At 47.0% G+C, this 25,386-nt stretch overlaps 3 protein-coding genes and 1 non-coding gene across 7 annotated transcripts; 2 read left to right on the top strand and 2 right to left on the bottom strand.

The window, feature by feature from the left end:
• Window positions 1-889: 889 nt before the first annotated feature.
• Window positions 890-9,386, bottom strand: LOC118081182 (zinc finger and SCAN domain-containing protein 12-like). 4 transcript variants are annotated; one of them, XM_035107474.2, is made up of 5 exons: window positions 9,253-9,386; window positions 8,082-8,165; window positions 5,986-7,359; window positions 5,426-5,558; window positions 890-4,558 (listed from the first exon to the last, which is right to left on the bottom strand). In XM_035107474.2, the coding sequence occupies exons 3-5, from the start codon at window positions 6,784-6,786 to the stop codon at window positions 3,438-3,440; spliced, it is 2,055 nt and encodes a 684-aa protein (XP_034963365.1). In that variant the 5' UTR covers window positions 6,787-7,359; window positions 8,082-8,165; window positions 9,253-9,386; the 3' UTR covers window positions 890-3,437. The 4 variants fall into 4 exon arrangements, with proteins under 4 accessions (XP_034963365.1, XP_034963373.1, XP_034963367.1 ...); XM_035107482.2 differs by having other exon boundaries at window positions 6,082-7,359; XM_035107476.2 differs by having other exon boundaries at window positions 5,986-6,932.
• A 738-nt stretch (window positions 9,387-10,124) lies between these two features.
• Window positions 10,125-13,228, top strand: LOC118081312 (uncharacterized). The gene is made up of 2 exons (XM_035107779.2): window positions 10,125-10,691; window positions 12,444-13,228. The coding sequence occupies exons 1-2, from the start codon at window positions 10,125-10,127 to the stop codon at window positions 13,143-13,145; spliced, it is 1,269 nt and encodes a 422-aa protein (XP_034963670.1). The 3' UTR covers window positions 13,146-13,228.
• Window positions 13,229-17,987: 4,759 nt separating this feature from the next.
• Window positions 17,988-22,747, top strand: LOC118081228 (zinc finger and SCAN domain-containing protein 31). The gene is made up of 4 exons (XM_035107586.2): window positions 17,988-18,206; window positions 19,155-19,891; window positions 20,731-20,821; window positions 21,748-22,747. The coding sequence occupies exons 1-4, from the start codon at window positions 18,014-18,016 to the stop codon at window positions 22,629-22,631; spliced, it is 1,905 nt and encodes a 634-aa protein (XP_034963477.2). The 5' UTR covers window positions 17,988-18,013; the 3' UTR covers window positions 22,632-22,747.
• A 2,017-nt stretch (window positions 22,748-24,764) lies between these two features.
• TRNAN-GUU (transfer RNA asparagine (anticodon GUU)) lies at window positions 24,765-24,838 on the bottom strand. Its single transcript has one exon. It is a non-coding gene; the product is annotated as a tRNA-Asn (tRNA).
• Window positions 24,839-25,386: the final 548 nt, after the last annotated feature.

Below are 25,386 nucleotides of genomic sequence, written 5' to 3'. Positions count from 1 at the left end.
AATTATTTTTACCCCCAATTCCTGTTGGGCGTGGGAAGAACAAGCAGAAAAGGTCAAATCCGACAGAGCTTTTCCCTACAAGAGTTTCTTGTGTAACTCTTCACTCCAAATAATATGCCAGAAATAAGAGGGGTTTGGAGGGTAGAATCAGCCTTGCCAAGTTTGTGTTGTACTCCCCCCCCCTGCAGATGGCGTGCTCATTTCAAACTGCCTGCTCTATTGGACCTTTATAGAAAAGAACACCTTAATTCCTAGGTAATTTCGTCCTGCTCTTCTACCAACTGCAACTGTGAGTCAGAAATGTTGCTGGAGAACCATAAAAACTGTAGCCCTTTGGGGTTTGCAGTGGTGTCAGATTTCTCAGTTTCCCAGGCCTTGCTAGGAATCCAAGTGGAATTCTATGGCTTTAACTCTTCAACTGCTTTCTGGGTGGAGGCGTTGGGCTGAACCCTTTTCTATTGGTTGTTTCAAAAAGCACATTGCTGCTGCATCTTAGCTATGTGAACTTGGAACAAGTTTTGTTTTTGGATTGCTGCTGTGAATGGCCTAACAATCTGTGCACTTTTCTGTATTTCATTTCCTTTGGATCTTCAGTTTTCACACACTAATGCCACATCCTGTAGAATTCTATCAGATATAGTCTATCTGAACAATCAGAATGATTTTCATTATTTTTTATCTGTGCAACCTGCACAGGAGCAGTAAACAATATTATAGTTAGTTGTTGTAGTTTGTCTTCATTTACTCCACCCCGCTGCCCTGCCCACAGTTGTGAAGAATATTCTCATGTTATGAATGGTCCGTGTCATCATTAAGAAAAAGGCAGGAATCATTTTGTCTTCTCTGAGACATTGCCTAAAAGCAGTGTTATTCAGACAAAGCATTGCAATTTTCACCAACCAGTATTTATTGATGTTTTTACAGCTCTTATTGTAATTTCATATGACTTATAAATCATTTTAGGAATGTGTGGTGTGTGGGTGTAGGTGTGGGTGTAAACCCAAAACACTATCCAATGGGCTTTTGATGAAGGGTAGTATAGAAATTTCAAAAATAAACAAACTGACACAGGTTTGCCCCATAAGAAATAGCCCTGAGGGACACTTTGTTTGCCTCTGTCAGGTTGTCCTTAAAAATCAGAGGCAACAAGAGTGCTTCAGTAAATTTTCTAGTCCAAAACATCTGGAGGGCCGAAGTTTGGGGGTGCCTGGTATAGCCCAACATTCTATTTCCCACAGTGGCCAATCAGGCACCTCTCACTCTTGTTCCCTTGGCAACAGGTACTCACTGACATATACTGTCTCAGATTTTAGAGGTACCAAACAGCCATCATCACTGTTTACAGGCTTATCCTCCATGAATTCAACCCACCTTTTAAAGCAGTCCAAGTTGGTGAAGAACTTAACCCATTTGCCACTCCTGAATCTTCCAACATTCAGCTTCTTTGGATGGCTACGTGTTCTCATATTACGAGAGAGGGAGATAACTTCTCTCTATTCACTATGTGCATAATTTTATATACCTCTATTGCGCTCCCCCAGGGCCTTTTTTCTAAACTAAAAAGACCCAAACATCATAACCTATCCTCATAAGGGACTTGCTCCACCCCCTTGATCACTTTGGTTTCGCTTTTCTGAACCGTTTCCATCATAGATTTGTATAACAACATTGGCAATTTTATTTTCAGTTCCTTTCCTAATGAATCCTAGCATAGAATTTGCTTTTTTTCCCCCACTCTCTTTTGGCATTTCCGTTGCACTTTCCACCACGACCCCAAGGTCCCATTCCTTGCCAGTCATTGACAGCTCAGATCCCATCAGTGTAAACTGATACCAATTTGGATCAATAATTTTCAAGCTCTTCACAGTCCTTTTCTGTTTTTAATCACCCTAAACAATTTGGTGCCATCAGCGAAATTTGCCACCTCAGTAAAGGTAAAGGTAAAGGGACCCCTGACCATTAGGTCCAGTCGCGGACAACTCTGGGGTTGCAGCGCTCATCTCGCTTTACTGGCTTCCGGGTCATGTGGCCAGCATGACTAAGCCGCTTCTGGCAAACCAGAGCAGCGCACGGAAACACCGTTTACCTTCCCGCTGTTTATCTACTTGCACTTTGACGTGCTTTCGAACTGCTAGGTTGGCAGGAGCAAGGACCAAACAACAGGAGCTCTCACCCCTAAATCCAAACAGGTTATGGAAAAAAGTTTTTAAATATTGGTTGGTAGTGGGTCACATTCATTGGGACTGGTGGGGCAGGAAGCAGCGAGCCCAACACTAGGTGGCACCAGAGCCAATATCTGGACCAGCCAATTAATTCAAGCTTTGCTTTGTCCTCCTTGCTGAGTTCCATATTCACAACACTGAAACTAAGGAGGAGGGAGCTGACAGCCAGGCCTATCCACTGGACTGGCTGTAATAAGGAAGGTGGGTTGGTGACGGCTGGTTGAGGGCAAACTGAGGCTGGTGGGCCCCATTTGCCTTAACTGGCCAGCATCCATGGGTAATGTTCCCAATTCAGGTCCAGTCTCCGGCTCCTACCACCTGCATGGGCTCCTGGTGGAAGGGATCCTCCCCACCCCCCACCCCACAAGCCAAGACAGGCAGAAGGAAGTTCATTGCACACAATTCCCTATTAAGACACATGAACTGGAAACTTGAAAATGTTAGTTACATACAGTCAACACTTCTTCCCAGTCCTACCAAAAGTACATTGTCCTATCACTACCGGTAGCATGCAAGCCTCTCACTTTAGTGAACTTTAGTCACTTTCTTCAATAGAAAAGTTCCTCTCTTGTGTAAACATTCAGCAAATTCTGTAGTCTGACTAAAGCAGGCCCACTCCGTGTGGGTTTAAGGGCTCCAAATCTTTGGGGATTCAATGTGAGTTTTATGAAGATCAGGTACTCATCTTCAGGCTTCCTCAGCATCAGCTGTCCATTGGGAGCTTCTTCCAAAGTCAGAGCACTGATGCAACTTATCTCATAGCCAAGCTCCAAATACTTGTGGCAGGAACGTGTTAACCTGGGGGCTCTCCAGGCCACCTCTGACTATTGGCTGGGGCAGAGGGAAGTCTGTAGCCTAGCACCATCTAAATGGCCACATCCTGCCTTACTGGCCAGGCTTCCACAGCCTGGTGCCCTCTAGAAGTTCTTGAATAACAACTCCCATCATCCCCAACTCTTGCCCATGGCTGCTGGGGCTGAATGGAGTTTAATCTATAGGGTGCTGGGTTAGGAAGGCTGACTTAACCCTTTAACAAAGCCTTAACATAGTAGTGAGGAACCTGTGGTCCTTTGGATGTTGCAGGACTCCAATTCCCATCACAACCAGTTGGCATGGATGATGGGATTTGTAGTTCAGCAGTATCTGCAGGGCCACAGGTTCCCCACCCCTGTCTCGACACAAATGGCTTCCCTGCGTTGTGGATTCTCTCTAGTGTCAGAAGGACGATGCTCCATCCGAACTCTTTTCCAATAGCCCATATGGCTGTTCTCTGATATTTGGCTCTTCTCTTCTCACATGCCCTATGTCACTGAAGCCCTCCCCACAATCAGCACTCATACGCAATTTGTCTCCGGGATTCGATTCCTGGCACAAACTTCCACTTGCGCCACCGGCCAAACCCTTCCGACAAGCCGGGCGCTTGTAAAGCTGGACCCCGGCGTGAACTCGTTCGTGTGTCATAAGGCCTGACTTCTGACAGAAGCTCTTCCCACAGCGCCCACACCGATATGGTTTCACTCCCGTGTGGATTCGCTCGTGGGTAATGAGGTTTGAGCCGTCAGTGAAACTCTTCTGGCACACAGCACACTGATATGGTTTCACTCCAGTGTGAATCCTTTCATGGACCCTCAGGTCCGCAGAGGTCCGGAAGTTCTTCCCACACTCGGAGCACTTATATGGCTTCTGTCCCAGGTGGATCTTTTCGTGCGTCGTCAACGTGCCCTTCTGACGGAAATTCTTCCCGCAGATTGAGCATTTGAAAGGTTTCTCTCCAATGTGGATTTTCTCGTGTGTCGTGAGGGTGCCTTTCTGGCGGAAACTTTTCCCGCAGTGCGTACACCTGTATGGTTTCTCTCCCGTGTGAATCCTCTCGTGGGCAACGAGGTTTGAGCCACTTGTAAAACTCTTCTGGCACATGGAACACCGGAAGGGCACCTCCCCAGTGTGGATTCCCTCGTGGGCCTTCAGCTGTGCAGATTTACGGAAACTCATCCCACATTCGGCACACTTATATGGCTTCTCTCCGGTGTGGATTCTCTCGTGGACCCTGAAATTCGAGCTCCAACGGAAACTTTTTCCACAGTGACAGCGGTGGATTTTGGGGTGGGCCCCGGTTTCCTCCTGATTTAAGTTACCTTTATGGACAGGAACGGCTTCATCTGAGCACTTCTCAGGTTTGGTTCTCCACTCGCTCTCCAGTCCCTCCTGACTCCCAAGGCTTCTTCTCTCTTTGCAGTAATGGAAGATGTCGTCTCCTTGCAGTGATGTGTCTGCTGGTACCTCAGAATCACCCTGCTGAAGATTATCAAGTTGGCTCTCATGTACCTGCCCGTCACCTGCAGGAATAAACAGAGTCACACGTCTTGTATAAGTTTATTGCATTTTAATAATGACTCCCTGACTGTGGAATGCTCTCTCCAGAGAGGCTCACCTGGCAACATCATTATTTGTCTTTAGGCACTAGGAAAAACTATTCATATTTACCAAGCATCTGGCCTTTAAATAATCTGTGGCCTGTTAAACCAGGAGGAGGTGGGGGGAAACTGCTATTATGTTTATTCTAGTATTATGCTGTCTGTTGTTATGCTTTTTATTGCATTTTTATAATGCTTTTATTACTGATGCTCTGTAAAATGTGTTCTTAATGTTGTACACTGCCCTAGGGTATTTGATAAAGGGGAGTACTGTATATAAATTGAAGTATATAAATCACAACAACAGGTTACAGGGGAATAAATGGAATAAAAATTGATTTAAGAATTGTAAATTGTCACAATTGCCAGTAAAGAAGTATGTGATTTACTGAGTCAATAACAAAGCATACTAAGAAGGGAATGATGTATGGACTATTATTACAAAGGGTTCTGTAGTCTAAATTGAAGCAATTTATATTTCAGAAAAGAAGACAAGAAGTGACCTTAATCTGAACTAAATCCAAACACTTGCACAGCTAGCTTGTGGTACGTAGCGATGCTGGGAACTGAACCTGGGAAATTCTGCATGCAAAGCAGAAGTTCTGCCACTGAGTCATGGCCCAGATTAACAAAGCCACCAAATTCTGGTCAGTTGTTAAAAAGCTCCCTTTTTATGCTCATCAGGTAGCTCTAGGGTGCTGGAGACCGGGACTCTGCTGCAGAAACAGGAATGAGTCTTCACCCCCAGCGTGTTAACATTTCAGCAATTAGATTACAATGAATCCTTACCAAACAAGCTTGCCTCTTCATCTTGCTCCTGCTTGAACTCCTTGAAAGGCTGCCTTTCCCACGCCTCTGGTGGTGGGACCACGCCTGCCTCGGAGAGATTCACAGCCAGTCCCACACCCAAGGGCCACAGCCCCTGAAACATCAGTGAGAAAAACCATTCAGGACAGGGGAAGGTGCTCCCAGACATGCTAGAACTTCCCATCTCCTCCTCAGCTCTAGATTTCTGGACCCCAGGCAGGAGACATGGAGACACCTTGCAGGGGCACGGCCAGGTGGGCTGGCCTGGGATTCATTCATCTCCTAGGTGGGACACTGTGGCACAAAGCAGAGCAAGCTGCTGCTGCTCTTGCCTCTTGTCACAATAATCCCTCTCCTGCCCTCTCTTGCTAAGCCATAAAAATCAGAGATGGTGGGTGTCTTTTCTGGGAAAGTGACACACTTCAGACAACAGGGGACCCCAGAATTGTTGTCCGTCAAAAAATACAAATGTTAAAGCATCAGCTCTCTCCTGAATCCACATTCCAGGACCACCAGAATGACCAGCATCTAACTCCCCTCACCTCTCCTTCCTGTTTCACCGTGTTCTGCTGCTGTAGCAGGAAATTCTCTGCCAGGACCACTGCCTGGGCACAAGTCTCTGGGCCCTGTTCCCTCACCCAGCTCTCCATTTCCTGGGGCAGGACGGTCAGGAACTGCTCCAGGATCAGCAGCTCCAAGATCTCCTCCTTGGTGTGTCTCTCCACTCTCAGCCACTGGCGGCAAAGTTCCCTCAGCCGGCCGTAAACGCCTCTGGGCCCCTCCACTTCCTGGTAGCAGAGCTGCCTGAAGTGCTGGCGCTGCTTCTCCCTCAAAGTGGACTCTCCTTGCAAGATGGCCGCCTTTACCTTCCCGTAGTCTCCCCTGTCCTGGGCACTGAGGCTGCTGAAAGCCTGCTGGGCCTCTATGCTGAGGGCTGGCAAGAGGAGGGTCATCCACTTGTCCAGAGGCCACCGGCAGGCTGAGGCTACTTGCTCAAAGGAGGCCAGGAAGGCCTTAGCATCCTCCCATGGTGAGGGCCCCTCTGATACCTGCGGATTCCCCCATCCTGAGTGAGGGGCCTGCAATGTCTTGAGGAACTCCTGCCACTGGGCTTCCCAGCATTCCTGAAGCTCCTCTTCTGGTTCACGTTTCACCTGCCGTGGATAGACCGTAGCTTGTGATTCTCCAATCCCCTCGATGGATACAAGCTGTGGGGCTTTTCTTTCCCCCAGATCGGTCCACAATTTAATGGTGGGGGTGTTTTGCTCTCCCTTCTGCAATCCTGGAGCCTTTGCTGCCCCTTCATCCACAGACATGTTCACTTGCACTCTCAAAGTCTCCATTGAACTGTTCAAATGTCAGAAAGAACATCCAGCCTCTGAAGAGCTTTCTTCATCTAAAGTCACTTTTCAAGGACCATGAATCTCTCTGTAAATGAGTCCTCCAGGAAAGCATAGAAGACCGAAGGTGTTGTAGACAGGTGTTTCTGCTAAAAGGAGTTTTGAGGGAGGTGGGAGGAAGAGAGAAATAGATCATAGAATCATAGAGTTGGAAGAGACCACAAGGGCCATCCAGTCCAACCCCCTGCCAAGCAGGAAACACCATCAAAGCATTCCTGACAGATGGCTGTCAAGCCTCTGCACAAGGGACTATCGTTTTTTGCAAGTTGCCTTGCATTCACCTTTCTGAGAACAGCAACTAACTATTAATGATAATAATGTTCAGAAATGAGCTTTCCACCTCATTCAGAACAATCAATTTTAATGCAGCCACAGTCCAGACATTCCTGGTTTCTAGAATTGCAAATTCCAGGGAATCGCCAGCAGCAAGTCTTTTTGTGCGGTGATGGATAGGCTCAGAATTCTTTGATTTGAAGCATTATTTGATTTGGCTCCAGTGAGTGGGTCTTGGGGAATCTAGTGGGGGGAAACAAAGTAGGTCTCATAAGCCTCAAGCTAATCCACCTCTGCTCTATAGCAAACCTCCCAAAATATATAACTGTGTCACCTCTTAACTTTTCCGCAATCACCCCTTTGGGCATGTTTGCTTTCAGATATAAGATTTGGAAGAGAGGATAAACTGGGAAGTGCAGTGCAGCTCAGTGGTATATACAGAAGGTCCCAGGTTCCGTCCCCAGGTACTGCTGGGAGAGGTCTCTTGTCTGAAACCCTGGAGAGCTGCTGCCAGTCAGTGTGTACAATACTGAGATAGAAAGGGTAATTTTATAAAGGCAGAGCCCTGTGTTCTTCAGCTCAGTGGTGTGAGGATCAGCTTACATGCATAAGGTCCCAAGTACTACCTCTGACATCCCCAGGTAGGGCTGCCTGAGAGCCTGGAGAGCTGCTGCCAGTCAGTGTGGACAACACAAAGGTAGATGGACCAACGTTTCTAAGAAGCAGGCTGTAGCTCAATGGTAGAGCATCTGCTTTTCATGCAATCCCAGGTTCAATCCCGGGAGTCTCCGGGCAGGGCAGGGAAAGTTGCTGTCTGAACCTCTGGAGACCCACTGAAGAGTAGACAATATTGAAGCCCTGCTTCAGTCCACCCTGCCCCTCTTGCAGTTTTATTCCTCCCTGATCTTGCTGGCTCCTGATCTTGCTGGCTCCTTCTTAACAACAATGTCCCCTTTTAAATTCACCTTTCTCTGCAGGCTTGACAGCTGCAACTATCCTCCTGGCTGAAGAAATCTGCTCCTTGCAGCTCCTCTGTGTCTTCCTCCAAGCTTTAAAAAGAGAAGTAATTCAAAAGGCAGTTTGCCACCAGAGGTGAAGCAGGGGGGGGGGGGCGTCAAGTGGGGGGGGAGCGATGTGGGTAGTTGGGGAAGGAAGTGAATTATCAGATACTGCACTTGGGGGGGGGGACCCAAGAGTTCCACCAACCTTCATTTCAGGTTCCCAAGCAGAGCTCTCCATTTGAGGGTGGCTAAAAGGAGTGGCACTGGTTGGATTTCTGCCTGTCATTCGTCAACGCGTTATCTCCGCACACCCCAGTATGTTTTGCACTCAACTTCCTTATTGTAAAAATATCTGCCGGGGGTGGTGGTGAGTGGGATTGTTGCTGAACAGCGCCAAATCCAACTTTAATTGTGCACCCTGAATTTGCAAGTGTGTAATAGAATTTTTCCCTCCACACACTGCAAAATATTCGCAGTCTGGAAACAGCTTCGGGTTTCCAGAGCAATGAGTGCTCAATGGGCATCTGCAGTGATTTGGGGGTGGTGGTGGTGGAGGCAGTGCTAAAAGGGGGAAGCCGGCCAATTTCTCACCCACAAAATGAGAACAGTGCACGTTTGTTTTGCCTCGTATCTCAGGTTCTACAATTGCTAGAAACTTAATTTTATTTTGCGTGTTTTTAGAGAGCGAGATGATCGCAGAGCCAAAGCGCCGCAGCGGCACGTTCTTCGCACGGCTTCCTATGCAATCGGAATTGCCAGTTGGAAAACATGAAAACTGTAGCCCTTGGTGTTTTAAACTACATTACCGGGGCTTTGTATCGTCACTGGTCTCTCCAGGAATCGGAAAGGAACTCGGTGGTTTTAACCTTTACGTACGCGCGTGTGTCCCTAAAATGGAAGAGTGGTGGGATCTAAACTGAATAAAATAAGCCAATACTTTGAGGTGGGGGCTCTTCCACCATCTTCAATCTCTTCTGGGGTTGATGTGACTCCTCTCCCACTTTCTGGGATATCCGCCTTCACACAGCCCACAGGGACTCTTTGCAGAAGGCGCCCCCTAGTGGAACCTAGGCGAATGACATCCCAATACACACACGCACGCGCACTGGCACCTGCAGTGGAGACGCGCTTTCACCTTGAATCTAGTCGGAGGGGAGAGCTCTGTCGCTTTAACCCTTTAGGCTCTCGATAGCCTTCAGCTAGACATTGGCAACCGGGGGAGAAAAAGGAAGAAGCACGCCCAGAGAGAGAAGCGGGAGGGAGGCTCGCGGGAAGGGGGGAGCAAAGAGGACGAGCTTCGTTGCAGCGCCTCGATCTTCTGATTTTAAAGAAATGCTTGGATTGCACCCCGCTTTATTATTTATTTTATTTTATGAAAAATCAGTTTGCAACGTTGGTTTCCACGATCTACTGCGAGGGCTGACATCACGCTTCAGCCGAAACATCCGGCCTTTCCATTGCTGCGTTTCCGCCTTGGAAGTTTGACTTTGCGAATTGCAAAATTCTAAAAATTCCAGAATTCGGCATGGATTGACTTCGCCGCGGCATTTTACGACCCTTTTCTCCTCCTCCTCCCTCGAGTTCTCTCTCTTTTTTTAGTCGTGTTTTTAAATCTACTCGTAGGCCGCTTTCAGCCATTCCGACAGTCAAAGAAGGGTGCAAAACAACCCGCTTCTTCTTCTTCTTATATCAACATTTCTGCAGGCTTTCTGCCCGCGATGCTTGCTTTGAAACGCTTCGGGCCATTTTGAGCCGTTTTGGAGAAGCTGGGGCAAGTCTGGAAGGGGAATCATAGAATTGTAATTTTGGAAGGGTCCCCTTAGGGTCATCTAGTCCAACCCCTGGCAATGCAGGCATCTTTTGCCCCCCGTGGGGCTTGAACCCACAACCCTGAGATCAAGAGCTCCCTGCTCTACTGACCGCGCTATCCAGCGCAGCTACCCTTGCTTCAGTCATCGCCATCCAAACAAACGATTGCGTAGTAGTTGCCGCTTCATTCTCGTGCGAATGGAGAACCTCGAGGCCATCGTGCTGGTGATCCTCGCCACGCACAACCTGGTGCGCCTCCACCTGCACCGGGGCGGCGTGGCTGCCCGCGCTCGGCGGACGATGCGCCGCGTGATGGCCAACCACGTCTCGCTCCTGCACCAGCTGCTGCCCGACGCGTGTCCGGACAGCGAGGCGCGCTTGGTGGCCGAGGAGCTCCACGCCGGGCCGCACCGCTTCTGGTCGCGCCAGGTCAGCCAGGACTGGTGGGAGCGCGTGGTGCTGGAGACGTGGCAGCCCAGCCAGTGGCTGCAGGGCTTCCGCATGACCAAGGACACCTTCCTGGCGCTTTGTGAGGAGCTGCGGCCGGAGCTGCAGCGCCAGACCACCACCATGCGCGCGCCGCTGAGCGTGGAGAAGCGCGTGGGCATCGCCCTCTGGAAGCTGGCCACCACCGAGTGCTACCGCTCCGTGGCCGGGCACTTCGGGGTGGGGCGCTCCACCGTCGGGGAGGTCTTCATCGAGGTGTGCCTGGCCATCGAGAAGCTGCTCTTCAGGAAGGTGGTGGCCCTCGAGGACCCCAAAGAGGTGCTGGTATTTTATTATTTTTATGTACTTGCATATTTTTTCTTTGTTACTACCGTACTACTACTATTGCTACTTTTGTCTGTTTGTTTATTTATTGGGGTGTGTGTGTGTGTGAGAGAGAGAGAGAGAGAGAATAATATTTTATTAAATTTTCTGTTTTACAATTTAAAATACTCATGTTACACCCTTAAGATAATCAATGACTTTCCTTCTTCTCTTTCCATGGTTCACTTTAAGTATCATAAATCCCTGCATGTTTTACAAAAACTATACCATTCAGTATTCCATTATTGCACCTATCAAAACTTAATTTACACTGTTGAATTTATCTTAATGCTGCCAGCATACACAATAATTTCCCATATATTCACAATACACAATAATTTCCCATATATTCAATAAACGCTTTCCAGTCTTCTTTAAATGTATGTTCTTCTTGTTCTCTTTATTTATTTATTGTTGTGTTGACCTTTCTTTCGTTCTTTATACTATTCCTTTTCTTTTCTGTTTTAGAAATTTTTTATTAGTTTTACATAAAGTTAGAATCATAGAGTTGGAAGAGACCAGAAGGGCCATCCAGTCCAACCCCCTGCCAAGCAGGAAACACCATCAAAGCATTCCCGACAGATGGCTGTCAAGCCTCTGCTTAAAGACCTCCAAAGAAGGAGACTCCACCACACTCCTTGGTAGCAAATTCCACTGCTGAACAGCTCTTACTGTCAGGAAGTTCTTCCTAATGTTTAGGTGGAATCTTCTTTCTTGTAGTTTGAATCCATTGCTCCGTGTCCGCTTCTCTGGAGCAGCAGAAAACAACCTTTCACCCTCCTCTATATGACATCCTTTTATATATTTGAACATGGCTATCATATCACCCCTTAACCTTCTATTCTCCAGAGAACAGTAACTACAGTATAACCATTAAAAAAAAGGTTCTTTCGAACCTTCAGACCTCCTTCCCTCCCTCTATGGGTACCATTCTAAATATTTTTTTATTTTTATTTTTTCCTGCATCTTTCACCGTTATCCCTCTATTACATAATCACAGTAACCAAAGTTCATTTCACTTTACAAGTGTCATTGTATTCCTGCCAATGATTTCAACTGTCTACAGTTGTCTTTCAAGTATATTAAAAAGTTATTCCAATCTTTTAAGAATACTTGGTCTTCCTGGTTTCTGATCTTTCCCGCCAGTCTTGCCATTTCTGCATATTCCATCAGCTTGGTCTGCCACTCTTCTCTGGTCTGTACTTCTCTTTCTTTCCATCTCTGGGCTAGAAGCTGCCGTCGTTGCATACATAAATAGTCTTTTATTTTATTTTGGTAGTTCCTCACCTATTATAGAGAAAAGCCTCTGGTTTTTTAACAAAAGTTTTCTTTAACATTTTCTTTAACTCATTATATATCATTTCCCAGGAAGCTTTTACCACCCCACATGACCACCACTGAGCTGTATAGAACCAGCTCAAATCTGTACTGAAAATGTAAACGGAAAGAGAGTATCTACTAAATATTCCTTTTTTGGGACTGGCTGATTGATTGATTGATTATATTTCTATGCCAGTTTTCATACAGATGACTCCCAAAGCAACCTGATGCCCACTAGATGTTTAAGACTCCAAGTCCCATCATTCCAACTGGGGCTGATGGGAGCTGTAGTACAAAACACCTGGCTAGCACCTGTTTAAGGAAGCCTGGCCTGGATGATGGTGGGACGATCGGCTTTCTAATTCTTCAATCTTTTTGTTTTGAAAGGTCATGGCAGGATTTGAGGAAATGGGGTTTCCCAGCTGTGTGGGGGTCATGGACAGGACCCACATCCCCATCATCTGCACTGTCCGAAAGGGGACCAACATCAGCCAAAAGGGGTTCTTCCCTATGTCAATGCAAGGCACGGTGGACCACAAGGGCCGTTTCATTGACATCGAACTCAGCTGGTGCGGAAAAGATAAGGATGCCTCCTTCTTCCGAAACCTAGCCCTGTGTGAGGCGATGGACCAAGGGTCGTTCGTACCTGGGACTCATTCCATGACCATTGGCAACGTGGAGATCCCCCCGCTCATCTTGGGCGACGCGTCCTATCCCTTGAAGAAGTGGCTTATGAAGCCCTTCACTGGCAACCTCAGCCCCCGCCAAGAACATTTCAACTCCCGCCTGAGTGACTGCAAGAAGGTGGCCGAAGAGGCCTTTGGGCGGCTGAAGGGACGGTGGAGGTGCCTGGCCACCCGCTTGGAGGTGGCCGAAGAGAACATTATCCCCGTGGTGGTGGGGTCCGTCGTGCTCCATAATATTTGCGAGAATCGTGGGCATGCTTTGGTGGATGGGCCTTGGGCCCAAGATGGCGTGTGGGACCAGGCCCCTGAGGGACACTTGAGGCTCCCAACGTCCCCAGAGGATGCACGGGATGGAAGCCTGGTGAGGGAAGCTCTGGCAAGCTACTTCATGAGCGATTCCTAACTCCTCATGGAGCCCTTGGATTAAAAAAAAACACCAAGGTTTCAAAATGCACACTTCAGTTCAATTCAAAGCACTCTTTGAAGCTGGGGATCTACCACAGAAAGCTCTGGTAAACTGTCTTCCGAAGCCCTGTTGTGAGATGACTTTTGCCACTACGCCATGTGATGTTTCTGATCAGGTCCTGAGGTAAAATTACCTCATAACACAGCCTATATGGTGAAGTGGCACTCCATGTCTGTGGTCACCACAAGAAACAGTTTTGCGAATCCACTTTTTGTGTCTCTGTTGGCAAAGCTATGACTTTTATGCAAGCCACTACTCTTGCCCTGTTTTTGTTTTTATTGCTGTCATTTTTATGGTCGTAACCTGCTGTGAAACTTTGGGGAATGGCAGTTCATAAGTATTTTTAAAAATAAACAGTAGGAACATTTTTAAAGGATTCCTAGCTCCATTATTTGCCAATGTGTAATGAAGCAGTGGGGAGAGGGCTATTTTATGGGAGAATCATCGAGTTGGAAGAGACCACTAGGGCCATCCAGTCCAACCCCCTGCCAAGCAGGAAACACCATCAAAGCATTCCTGACAGATGGCTGTCAAGCCTCTGCTTAAAGACCTTCAAAGAAGGAGACTCCACCACACTCCTTGGCAGCAAATTCCACTGTTGAACAGCTCTTACTGTCAGGAAGTTCTTCCTAATGTTTAGGTGGAATCTTCTTTCTTGTAGCTTGAATCCATTGCTCCGTGTCCGTTTCTCTGGAGCAGCAGAAAACAACCTTTCACCCTCTTCTATATGACATCCTTTTACATATTTGAAGTAAGCAGGAGTGCTTAATCCCTTTCCCTTCCTCCACCACCACTTTTCTAAGGGACCATTTCTTGTTTCCCCCCCACTTTACCAGCAAGCCCACCTAGGAACACCTACCTGGGGGAAAGTACCCTGGGTGAGGTGGTGTTTTGAGCAGGTGTGGGGAACCTTTCACCCTCCAGATGTTGCTGAACTACAGTTGCCCTTGTCATTGGCCGCACTTGCCGGGGCTGATGGGAGTTGTAGTTCAGCAACACCTGGAAGGCAAAGGTTTCCCACACCTGATTGAACACTGCTGTGGAGAAAAAGAGGCAGGTGGGAAGTGTTATGTATGCCTCCAATCCTCCCTGGGAAGACTTAGACATGGGGTTGGCAGCCCTGCTTTTGCTGCTGAACATGTAGTTCCTGAATTTGGAGACGGGGCACAAATGAGGTTGTAGGGTTGCCAGACTCAATAGAGGACAGGACTTTTGTGCCTTTAATTGCCCTGCTCTCTTTTGAGTCTGGAAACCTTAAAGAGAAACCAGCAGACCCTTTGCTTGGAAATTAAACAAAGGGTCTGCTGGCTTCTCTTTAAGGTTTCCAGACTCAAAAGAGAGCAGGGCAATTAAAGGCACAAAAGTCCTGTCCTCTATTGAGTCTGGCAACCCTAGGAGGTTGCTAAATCTGAGAATTGGATTTGCTCAGGTGTTCCTCATATCTAGGTAATGTTACCAAGGGAGAACACACCCTGAGGTAATAGAATGTGTACATACTACTCCTCCACAAAAAGGTATATACTGTATATTCCGGCGTATAAGACGACCCCCAAGTTTTCGAGTTAAAATATAGAGTTTGGGATATACTTGCAATATAAGAAATACGACCCGGCGTATAAGACGACCCCTGACTTTTGAGACAATTTTCCTGGGTTAAAAAGTAGTCTTATACGCAGGAATAGTATTTAAAATATACATAGAAGCCTGAAGCAATCTTAACATTACAAAATAATTTTTCTACCATCATAAAATACACACAGACACAAATATATTGCAACCACATTTATTTATTTATTTTGTTCACATTAACAGCATGATTCTCTGTAGGTTTACTCAGAAGTCCCAGTGTTCCCTAAGTAATTATACATTGGATCGCAATACATTGGATTTTTCCCAGGAGTGAATACAAGATGTGGAGCGGCTCACTTTCATTTCTCGCCCTCCCAGCTGGAGCCAGAGCTCTGATTCCTTGGTCTGCTCCAGAGAAAAGGTGGGGCTCAGCATCCCCAAATATAGAAATTTATTAGTGTGCTGAAATGCTAACCCAGGCACCCCCAAACTGCGGCCCTCCAGATGTTTTGGACTACAATTCATCTTCCCTGACCACTGGTCCTGTTAGCTAGGGATCATGGGAGTTGTAGGCCAAAACATCTGGAGGGCCGCAGTTTAGAGATGCCTGTGCTAACCACTTTGAATAGATGGTTATCTGAGGGCAAAACAGGAGAGGACATCTGTGCAGAAGGAAATGAGCTCCACACAACCAAAGCTTTGGGCAAAGAGGTGTGTCATGCCATGATGGTGGCGTGGCTCCCCTGTAATAAAACAACAGAAACACTTTACCCCCTCCTTCGTTTTCTTGCTGTCTCTCCTATAAAGCATATGATTGTTTGTGGTTTTTATTTCCTTTTATTTACTTCCATATCTCAGGCTACAGACTCGTGGAAATAATAGTAAGCTGGTTACATGAAAACGCAAAATCTGTAGAAAATTGCACCCACACCGTATATTTAAAGCACATTTTACGCACATGGTTCTCCCCCCAAAAAATCCTAGGCGCTGTAGATTACCCATCACAGAGCTACAATTCCCAGCACCCTTAACAAACTACAGACCCAAGGATTCTTCAGGGCACTGAAACCTCAGGGGCATCTCTGGTCCTGCCATGTGAGGAACAGAGAAGCTGCTGTGTTGCTTTCTAGCTGTGGTTGGTCTGCATTGCCCATTAGTTTCAGCTAGCCCAATGGGCATGGATGTTGCTAAGTGAAGTCCTCCTTGAGGGTACCAGGTCCCCAGCCTTCAAGTCAGGGTGTTTGTGTCTCAGCAAGAGAACAGCTTGCCTTTACTGCATTGCAGTGGACGCAACTTGAACCCAGTGCGCTGTAATAGTTCGAGCCCTAACATGGAGTCCTCACACACCCCTGGTTCCTACCAAAGCCTCGTGCCCCTCTGCACTTTTGTATTTTGCTTTAAAAAATAATCAGTAATAAACAGGGTGGGGGGGGGAGTTGCTTGGTTTGGGAGGGGGTTGCCTGTTTTGTCCAGGGGGCGAGTAGTACCTGTTGTTGTTGTTTTTTTTAATGTGTTTTATTTGTGTCAAGTGTGCAGGTGTTCTGCCTGTTGCATTATTTGTTTACAGCATTTATTTCGGCAACGCAAAGGCTCTTCGAGAGCAGCTTGCAAAAATCAGTACTTGCCATCTGAAAAGGCACGGCACACGAGGAAGAAGAACTGGGAGGGAGAAGGGAGGAAACAAGCTCAAAGACAAGTCTGCAGTGGGTCTGGCTGTATTGCCTTGCCTTTGACCCTGCATTGCAGAGGGGAGATCATTGCAAAGAGCAGGTGCCCATCTTGAAGAAGGCGTGTTTCCATGTTGCCGCAAGATGGAATTCTGCAGGTTGTAGCACATCTATCGGGGCGACCTCCAAATAGCTTACTTGACTAATGAGTTCTGTGTGGGGCTGCCCCTTAGTAGCTTTCTTCAAAAGCGGCAGTTAGGCAGCAAAGGGGGATGTTCTGGCGGGCACATACAATGCCTGATCTGAAATAACTCCAAGGGGTGCCAGCTTGTGACTAAGCCAGGTTAAAGGTTATGTTATTTGTGTATATGGAGCCCTAAACAACTTGGGACCAAGTTACAGTATGTGGCTTTGCATGCAGAACGTCCCAGGTTCAATCCCCCACACCTCCAACAAGGACTGAGGGAGATCCCAAAACTTGGGGAGCTGCTGCCAGTCAGTGTAGACAATACTGAGCTAGGTGGACCAATGGGAAGACTTGGAATAATATTGCAGCTTCCTATGTATGTGAGAAACCTGCCTGCATGAATCTGGCAAGTAGAAAGTAGATAGAGAAAAGTTTTCCTCCCTCTCTCCTAATACTAGAACTTGAAGGTTATCCAGGGAAGAAAATACTTCAAGCAGTGCCTAGTTAAACTGTGGAACTCCCTGCCACGGGAGGCCGCGACAACCGCCAATTGGGATGACTTGAAAAGAGGATTAGACAAATTCACTGCACAGTCCGACGCAGTAAATGTTTCTGAATACCAGTTACAGTATTGTACTAGGAACCATAGGAGGGGAGAAGGCTCTTGTGCTGGGATCCTGCTTTTTTGGGGGGGGGGTTCCACAGAGATCTGGCTCATGGGTGTAGCTAGGATTTTTTTGGGGGGGAGGCCTTTGTGGGGGGGGCAGAACCTCAGTTTGCTATGTATTTTTATTCATTTTTATTGATGGCGGGGGAAGCTGCCCCTCCCTGCCCTCCCTTGGCTACGCCCATGATCTGGACGGACCTTCTGAGAACAGGATACTGGCCTAGATGTGCCGTTGGCCTGATCCAGCAGGCTCCCCGATGTCCTTCTGCTTTTAATCTGTCCACTTTTATATACAGGTGAAACTCGGAAAATTTGAATATCGTCGAAAAGTGCATTTATTTCAGTAATGCAACTTAAAAGGTGAAACCAATACATGAGATAGATGCATGACATGCAAAGCAAGATATGTCAAGCCTTTATTTGTTGTAATTGTAATTATTTGTCGTTAGGCGGGTCAATTATAAATGGAATGTAATTAATGAAATGTAATAGCGATGTTTATTTTTGTATTATTGTAACTATTTGTTTTATTACTGTGGAATTTCCAAAAGAAAGCATTTGTAAAAATTAAAAGAAAAATAATAAATAATAAATTGCATTACTGAGATAAATGCACTTTTCGACGATATTCAAATTTTCCGAGTTTCACCTGTATAACACGCAAGTTGCCTTTTCCAAAAACCAACAACAAAATGAAATACAAGGAAAGGGTTAAATGAATCGAGTTCTGCTTGGCAGAGAGGCACACGAATTTGAGAAGGGCAGATGTGAAGAAGGCAGCCGCTTTGTGTTCCCTTCTCCTCCTTTCTTGGGAGACTGGCTTTTGGGGTGCACGCACACGCCTTTTGAAATGTGGGAGGCCCCCAAGACATCACCAGCAGCTGTGATGCAAAGACGGCCAGGAGAGGGTGAGTTTCAGGCAAAGCCCCTAGTTTCAGAGGAAGAGCAGGAGAAGCAGAAATAGCTGGAGAGAGAGAAGCAGCAATGTTGCAAGCAGGGAAACCGAGAGCCTGCGCTGGGGTTGCCAACTTACAGCCTCTCTTCTGTGCCTTTTTGACCGCAGCCTTTGATTGGTAGACCTGAGCTGTTGATACCTCTGTGCCATGGCTTGCATCCCTTGCATCCCTTTTTAGGGAAGCTTTTCATCAAAGCATTCCTGACAGATGGCTGTCAAGCCTCTGCTTAAAGACCTCCAAAGAAGGAGACTCCACCACACTCCTTGGCAGCAAATTCCATTTTAAAAAAAATGTTTAACAGATTATTGTATTTTAATATTTTGTTGCAAGCTGCCCAGAGTAGCAGGGGAAACCCAGCCAGATGGGTGGGGTATAAATAAAAAAATATTATTATTATTAATATTGTTGTTGTTTGTTGTTGTTGTTGTTCTTGTTGTTATTGCTCGCCTTTGCAGATTCATGCAGCTGTTAATGGCACAAGGGTGGGGTAGGTTTCTTTTTCCCTTGGCCAGCCTCACATACTCTGTGTTTTCCTATCATTTTTGGATTCTGTTCTAACTTCCATTGAAAATTATGTCCAGCGTCTGCAGCAATGGGGCCTCTGAATACCACTTTTCAGTGCTGTTCTCCAGCCAGATAATGTGTATAAAATTGCATGTACTGGGGTAAACTGTGCAAAGTAATGCATATTTTTGTGATTGCTTTGCAAAATTGTTGGGGGGAAATGGTGGTGCATATAAAGAGGAATTTGCAGAAATTAAAGAACAAATTGTGTGGAGAAATGAATTTAAGATTGAGGAAATTAGAATCTAAAATCGAGAAACCAGGTTAGACCTGGTTTCCGTTTGTTTTTTTTAATAAATTGCAGACCTACTGACATTGCGCTGGATGTTTTTCCAGTTTCGTGTGCAAAGCAAGGAAGCATGCCTAGAGTAAAAACAGAAAAGGTGGACCCAGCAGAGTTCAGACCAGGGGAGTCCCTGCAGAGGGACCTTCACATCATCCAGGTGGAGACCAGTGGAGAGCTTTCTGGGGAAGCAGCCACACACAAAATTAAGCAGGAGCCAGATGGAGGGCTGCAACAGTGCTGGGAAGCTCTGCGGGGTAAGTTCCCAAAGGATGTGGCCGCCGCTTGGCCAGGATGGGACAATCCGCTGCCACCACGGCCTCACTTGGGGAAGATCCCTAAGGATTTTAAATATTCCATAAAGGGATTTGCAGACGCCAAATGGTGGACTTGTGAAGAGTGGAGGGTCCAAACGTTGCCGGGTGTTAATGGAGAATCCCATGAGGTTGACCGGAGCCAGGATCTTTCTGGGAACCTAGCAGAGGGGGGCATTCCAACTGGCTTGGAGGCCCAGCGCTTGCGTTTCCGGCGCTTCTCCTATTGGGAGGCTGAGGGGCCCCAGGAGGCACTTGGACATCTCCAGGAACTTTGCTGTCAGTGGCTGGAGCCGGAGAGACACACCAAGGAGCAGATCCTGGAGAAGGTGATCCTGGAGCAGTTCCTGATGATCCTTCCGGAGGAAATGCAGAGCTGGGTCAAGGAACGCGGGCCAGAGACCAGCAAGCAGGCGGTAGCTCTGGCAGAGGATTTCCTCCTGAGGTTGAAGTGGTCTGAGAACCACAAAGAGCAGGTGAGCAAACTGCTTCATCCTGAGGGTCACAACTTTCTCAGAAATTAGGTGATGGTAAAGGCACCCCTGACCGTAAGGTCCTGTCGTGGACGACTCTGGGGTTGCGGCGCTCATCTCGCTCTATAGGCCGAGGGAGCTGGCATTTGTCCTGAGACAGCTTCTGGGTCATGTGGCCAGCATGACTAAGCCACTTCTGGCGAACCAGAGCAGCGCACGGAAACGCCGTTTACATTCCCGCTGGAGTGGTAGCTATTTATCTACTTGCACTTTGACGTGCTTTCAAACTGCTAGGTTGGCAGGAGCAGGGACCGAGCAACAGGAGCTCACCCCGCCGCGGGGATTCGAATCGCCGACCTTCTGATCAGCAAGCCCTAGGCTCTGTGGTTTAACCCACAGTGCCACCCCCGTCCTCTCACAAATCAGCCCTTAACAAAAAAGCAATACAATCTGCATTTGTGTGTGTGTGTGTGTATCAGTCTTTTAGTGTGGTGGCACCTACACATTGGAACTGCAGTATTGATATCCAGCAGACACCTTCGTTCTATTATTTTCTGCACCTGCTAGAAACATTTTTGTTTAGACAGACCTTCCCAGATATCTAGGAAAGCGTATGTGTTTCGAGTTTATTGTTGGTTTTTCATTTTTTGAACATTTTACTTGTTTTTACTAATAATGTTATTGTTCTTTTTTGTTTTTGTTATACTGCTTTGAGGTTTTTTTGCTTAAACACACACACACACACACACACACACACACACACACACACACACACACCAAGAACATATGAAATAAGTAAATAAAAAGAATGAAAATATATTATTCACTGTCCTTCATTTCAGACACCATGTGGGCAGCATCTGTCAGAGACTGTCATGTTGAAGCTTTCCATGGAGGCTGTAGAAGAAGGTGATGGAGAGACCATTGTCCCAGGCAAGTATTTACTGAGCATCCGAGGTACTTGTGGTAGCACATTCCTCCTGTGTGAAGTTCTGAGTGCACCTAAAGTCCACAGTCCCGATTTGGAAACCGACATAGGGTATGAGGTCAAGATTCCTGCCTCCCCCTTAAAAAAATATGTTTTCCTCGGTTGGATCTGAATGAGGCAGTAGAAAGACTATACCACTTCAGAGTTGTTGATGTGGAATCCTGTTTTTAAACACTTTTCTTCCTAACAAAGTCTTAAAAGAGCTACACTGGTTGACCGTTATTTTCCAGGCCCACTTCAAGGTGTCAACTTTTAAAGCCCTAAATCAGGCTTCCTCAACCTTGGCCCTCCAGATGTTTTTGGCCTACAACTCCCGTGATCCCTAGCTAGCAGGACCAGTGGTCAGGGATGATGGGAATTGTAGTCTCAAAACATCTGAAAGGCCGAGGTTGAGGAAGCCTGTCCTAAATGTTTTGGGATCCAAATATTTGCAAGAAGGCTTTCTTCCATATTTACCTCCCTGTATGTATTATAGTCAGGACTTTTTTTCAGTTGGAACTCAGTTCTGACATCTCCTCAGTTGGGTGCCATTGCAATTATAAGAGAACAAGGAGACATTAATGGTGAGTTCTGGCACCTCAAACAGCACTGATCATAGTGAATACCACTCATATTTGTCTGCACATTTTTTGTCCCTAGCCTCGGATGAATATCCAGATTACAGAAACTTCCACTCCCTTTTCCATTTTAGATGGAATTATCTGACACCCCTGATGAAATGTATAGGATTGTTTGTGATTTTTGTTGACATCTATGTTCTTGTTTAAACGAGTGGTCTACTTGTTCTGTTCATTATGATGCATAGATCAGTTCTTACTCCACTTTGTGTCCTTCGTGTGACCGATTTAACAGGTGTCTTGTTTCCTTCCAGCTGTCGACTGGCAAGTGAAGGTGAAAGAGGAGCCCAAGGATGAAGAGACTCTTCTGCCAGAAGTACCCAAGAAGGGAGATGTCCCCACTGCATCATGGGAAAACACTTCCCTTTCCCCAAGTCCCCAGGATCCTGAAATGGAACTGATGCCCAGAGGTTTGCAGGTTGAAGAAAATCACATAGAAAACCATCCATGGAAGACAGCAGAACTATCCTTTCTCTGTGAGGGTGCTCACACAGGCTCACACAAGAGGGCCTTCCAGGACGGACTGCTCCGGCGTAAAAGAAAGAAGGCGGGTGTGGATGGCGGGAAGAACTTGTTCCCGAGCTCTGACGTCCTCAAGAAGCAGAGACTGCCGACCACAGAAAAGGCATATAAATCCTCGGAATGGGGCAAGAGCCTCAAGTTGAGGCTGCACCTCAATATGCCTGAGAGGAAATGCATGGGAGGGAAACCCTCCATCTGGTCGGACTTTGGGAAAAGGTTCCCTCAGCCTTACGATGCTCCTCAGCCCCGGGAAATCCAGGCAAGGGCGAACCAACACGTATGTTCGGAGTGTGGGAGGACCTTCAGCAGGCAATCCCACCTCCTCATACACCAGCGCATGCACACAGGAGAGAAACCATATACGTGCTCGGAGTGTGGGAAGAGCTTCAGCTACAGCTCGGTCCTTACAGAACACGAGAGAATCCACACAGGGGAGAAGCCCTATGAGTGCTCGGACTGTGGGCAGACCTTCAGTCGCAGGTCATACCTCATTCAGCACGAGAGAACCCATACGGGGGTGAAGCCCTACGAATGCTCCGAGTGCCAGAAATGTTTCACGCGGCGCAGCGGCCTTCTTCGTCATCAGAAGCTGCACGTGGAAAGGAAGCCAAGCTGAAGCCATGTCTTTATAAGAATCTTTCATTTCCTTTAACTATGCATTAAAGATAATATTGTTGAGTGTTCTGGATGGCCACAGGAGAATTGGATGAATAAATATTAACTGTAGGTTGTGCAGGGTTGTTGTTTTTATTGTTTGGGGGGGGGATGTCTTCTAAAAGAATGTAAGAATCGTCTTGCTAGATCAGTTTATTTATTTCCAGTGCTTCCTACAAAGAGTGCAGAGCAGCCACACAGGGTTTCCTCGGACGCACGCCAGGGACGCTGCTCCAGGTACGAGCAGGTTGCTTCGCCTCTGGCAGCAGACAATGCATTCCTTGGAGGATAGATTTGGTTTGAGTCCAGGCTGGCAGATGCCTTCCTCTGCCTTTTACCTCCCAAGTAGCAAAGACAGCATAGCTAGCCAAAAGTCAATGCTGCAGATCAACAGTGTGATGCAGCAGCTTAAAAAGCCAATGCAATTCTGAGCTGCATCAATAGGAGTATAGCATCTAGATCAAGGGAAGTAATAGTACCACTGTATTCTGCTCTGGTCAGACCTCACCTGGAGTACTGTGTCCAGTTCTGGGCCCCACAGTTCAAGAAGGATACTGATAAACTGGAACGTGTCCAGAGGAGGGCAACCAAAATGGTCAAAGGCCTGGAAACGATGCCTTATGAGGAACGGCTTAGGGAGCTGGGTATGTTTAGCCTGGAGAAGAGAAGGTTAAGGGGTGATATGATAGCCATGTTCAAATATATAAAAGGATGTCACATAGAAGAGGGTGAAAAGTTGTTTTCTGCTGCTCCAGAGAAGCGGACACAGAGCAATGGATTCAAGCTACAAGAAAGAAGATTCCACCTAAACATTAGGAAGAACTTCCTGACAGTAAGAGCTGTTCGGCAGTGGAACTTGCTGCCAAGGAGTGTGGTGGAGTCTCCTTCTTTGGAGGTCTTTAAGCGGAGGCTTGACAGCCATCTGTCAGGAATGCTTTGATGGTGTTTGGCATGGGGTTGGACTGGATGGCCCTTGTGGTCTCTTCCAACTCTATGATTCTAAATGTTGATGATGGCGAGATTCAAATTCAGATGTGCAAGGAACAATGGATTAGCCGCTCTTCACCTTCACCATGCAAACCCCTGACCTTAGGTAGGCTCAGACCACTTTATTTCTGGTTAGGAGCCAGACATGCTCACTGATTGTGCCGCAGAGAGCTGAGTGGTTCCCCACCACCACCACCAGCCTCCCTTGACCTGAAGTTTATCTGCTGGAGCTGAATAGATGAAAATCACCAGGCCACTTTCCTGCCATCCAGCAGAGTGGCACAGCGGGAGCGTGCTGGGCCCCTAACCCAGAGGTCGATGGATCAAAACCATCCTCTCCTAGGTGCCAATGGCATTTTGCTTTTCCGTTAGACATCACTCAAAATAAAACGGTGAGAGGCATTTGCTTCCTGCTACTGGCTGGAATGCTTTGTGTTAAACAGTTCCAGATTCCGCAGTCCTGTGTTCTCTTCCAGCAACAGACTTAGAGCTAACTGCCTTCTCTCCAGTGATGGTTCTGGGGAAGTCCTCAGTCTCTGCAGTGCCTCATTAGAGCAACTCCATGCAGCATCTTTGCAACAGAAAGTGTGAATGGTATAGAGCAGGCATGTCCAACAGGTAGATCATGATCTATTGGTACATCACTGGATGTCTGTGGCCAGATCACTGGCTCTCCCCAAAGAAGCTCAATAACTTTGGCTCCTCTAAAAAAAACCTTAGACCCCCGAAACCCCAAAACAGGGCTTTCCTTCCTTAAAAAAAACTCAACAACTTTGACTTGAACCCCTAAAAAACGGGGGCAGATCACTGCCAGTTTTTAACTCTGTGAATAGATCGCAGTCTCTTGGGAGTTGGCCACCCCTGGTATAGAGGCATTTTGTGAGTTGCCAATCTTGTAGAACCTGTCTTCCAGTTCTACACTTTATTCTGACTCTTACCTTTTCCAGGGGTCAAGACAGCAGAGCTAAGTAAAAGTTTCCATCCTGAAATCCTGCATCCCATGGGGAAAAGGGCCGAGGAGGGTGGGATTCGAACCCACGCGTGCAGAGCACAATGGATCCATCGCCTTCACCACTCGGCCACCTCGTCCATGAATCCTGGCCGCAGCCGTCCCTGGGTGGGCTCGAACCACCATCCTTCTGGTTAACAGCCAGACGCGCTAACCCATTGCGCCACAGAGACCTGGGCAGCTTTCCTCAGCCTCCTTTTGTCTGAGGTTTTGGGGATGGAGGTGTTCATAAGACAGGCGAGCAGAGCTGGGAAATGACACTGAGCTGCCTGAAATAGCCTCTCACCACCAGCAGGTGCTTTTAACTTGTCAGTGAGAAATGATGAGCCAGTACTCCTCCAGACCCTCCAACTCTTCTCTATTTTCCAAGGACATCCATGATTTAGAGAAGCCATCCCAGTTTCTGATTTGATCCCAGAATGTCCTGGTTTTCCTTAGGATGTTCCTATTTTCAATGGAGAAATGTTGGAGGGTATGGAGTTATCCAACCCCCGAGCCGTCTGAAGGCAATCCTGTATAAAGAAGTTTTTTTATTTTAAAAAAAGTTTTATGTTTTATTATGTTTTTATTTATGTTGGAAGCTGGCCAGACTGGCTGGGGCAACCCAAACAGATGTGTGAGGTATAAATAGTAAAATTATCATTATGGAATGGGACGTCCCTATTTCCATCAGAGAAATGTTGGAGGGTACTCTGCTTCTGCTTTGTCAGCAGTGAGCAGT

This window comes from Zootoca vivipara, chromosome 2 (assembly GCF_963506605.1).
Source record: "Zootoca vivipara chromosome 2, rZooViv1.1, whole genome shotgun sequence".
NCBI classification, from domain to species: Eukaryota; Metazoa; Chordata; class Lepidosauria; order Squamata; family Lacertidae; genus Zootoca; species Zootoca vivipara.
The sequence above is the reverse complement of the archived record's forward strand: the minus strand, read 5'-3'. Positions and strand labels throughout refer to the sequence as shown.

Excerpts from the sequence above, each read along its gene's own strand:
- LOC118081182 (XM_035107474.2), bottom strand. The coding sequence starts at position 6,786 with ATGGAGACTTTGAGAGTGCAAGTGAACATGTCTGTGGATGAAGGGGCA. Across the intron at positions 5,559-5,985 it reads CGGTGAAACAGGAAGGAGAG|GGGCTGTGGCCCTTGGGTGT; the intron begins GTGAGGGGAGTT and ends CTGATGTTTCAG. Across the intron at positions 4,559-5,425 it reads TGAAGAGGCAAGCTTGTTTG|GTGACGGGCAGGTACATGAG; the intron begins GTAAGGATTCAT and ends TTATTCCTGCAG.
- LOC118081312 (XM_035107779.2), top strand. The coding sequence starts at position 10,125 with ATGGAGAACCTCGAGGCCATCGTGCTGGTGATCCTCGCCACGCACAAC. Across the intron at positions 10,692-12,443 it reads CCCTCGAGGACCCCAAAGAG|GTCATGGCAGGATTTGAGGA; the intron begins GTGCTGGTATTT and ends TTGTTTTGAAAG.
- LOC118081228 (XM_035107586.2), top strand. The coding sequence starts at position 18,014 with ATGAATCGAGTTCTGCTTGGCAGAGAGGCACACGAATTTGAGAAGGGC. Across the intron at positions 18,207-19,154 it reads GCAAAGACGGCCAGGAGAGG|TTTCGTGTGCAAAGCAAGGA; the intron begins GTGAGTTTCAGG and ends ATGTTTTTCCAG. Across the intron at positions 19,892-20,730 it reads CTGAGAACCACAAAGAGCAG|ACACCATGTGGGCAGCATCT; the intron begins GTGAGCAAACTG and ends CCTTCATTTCAG.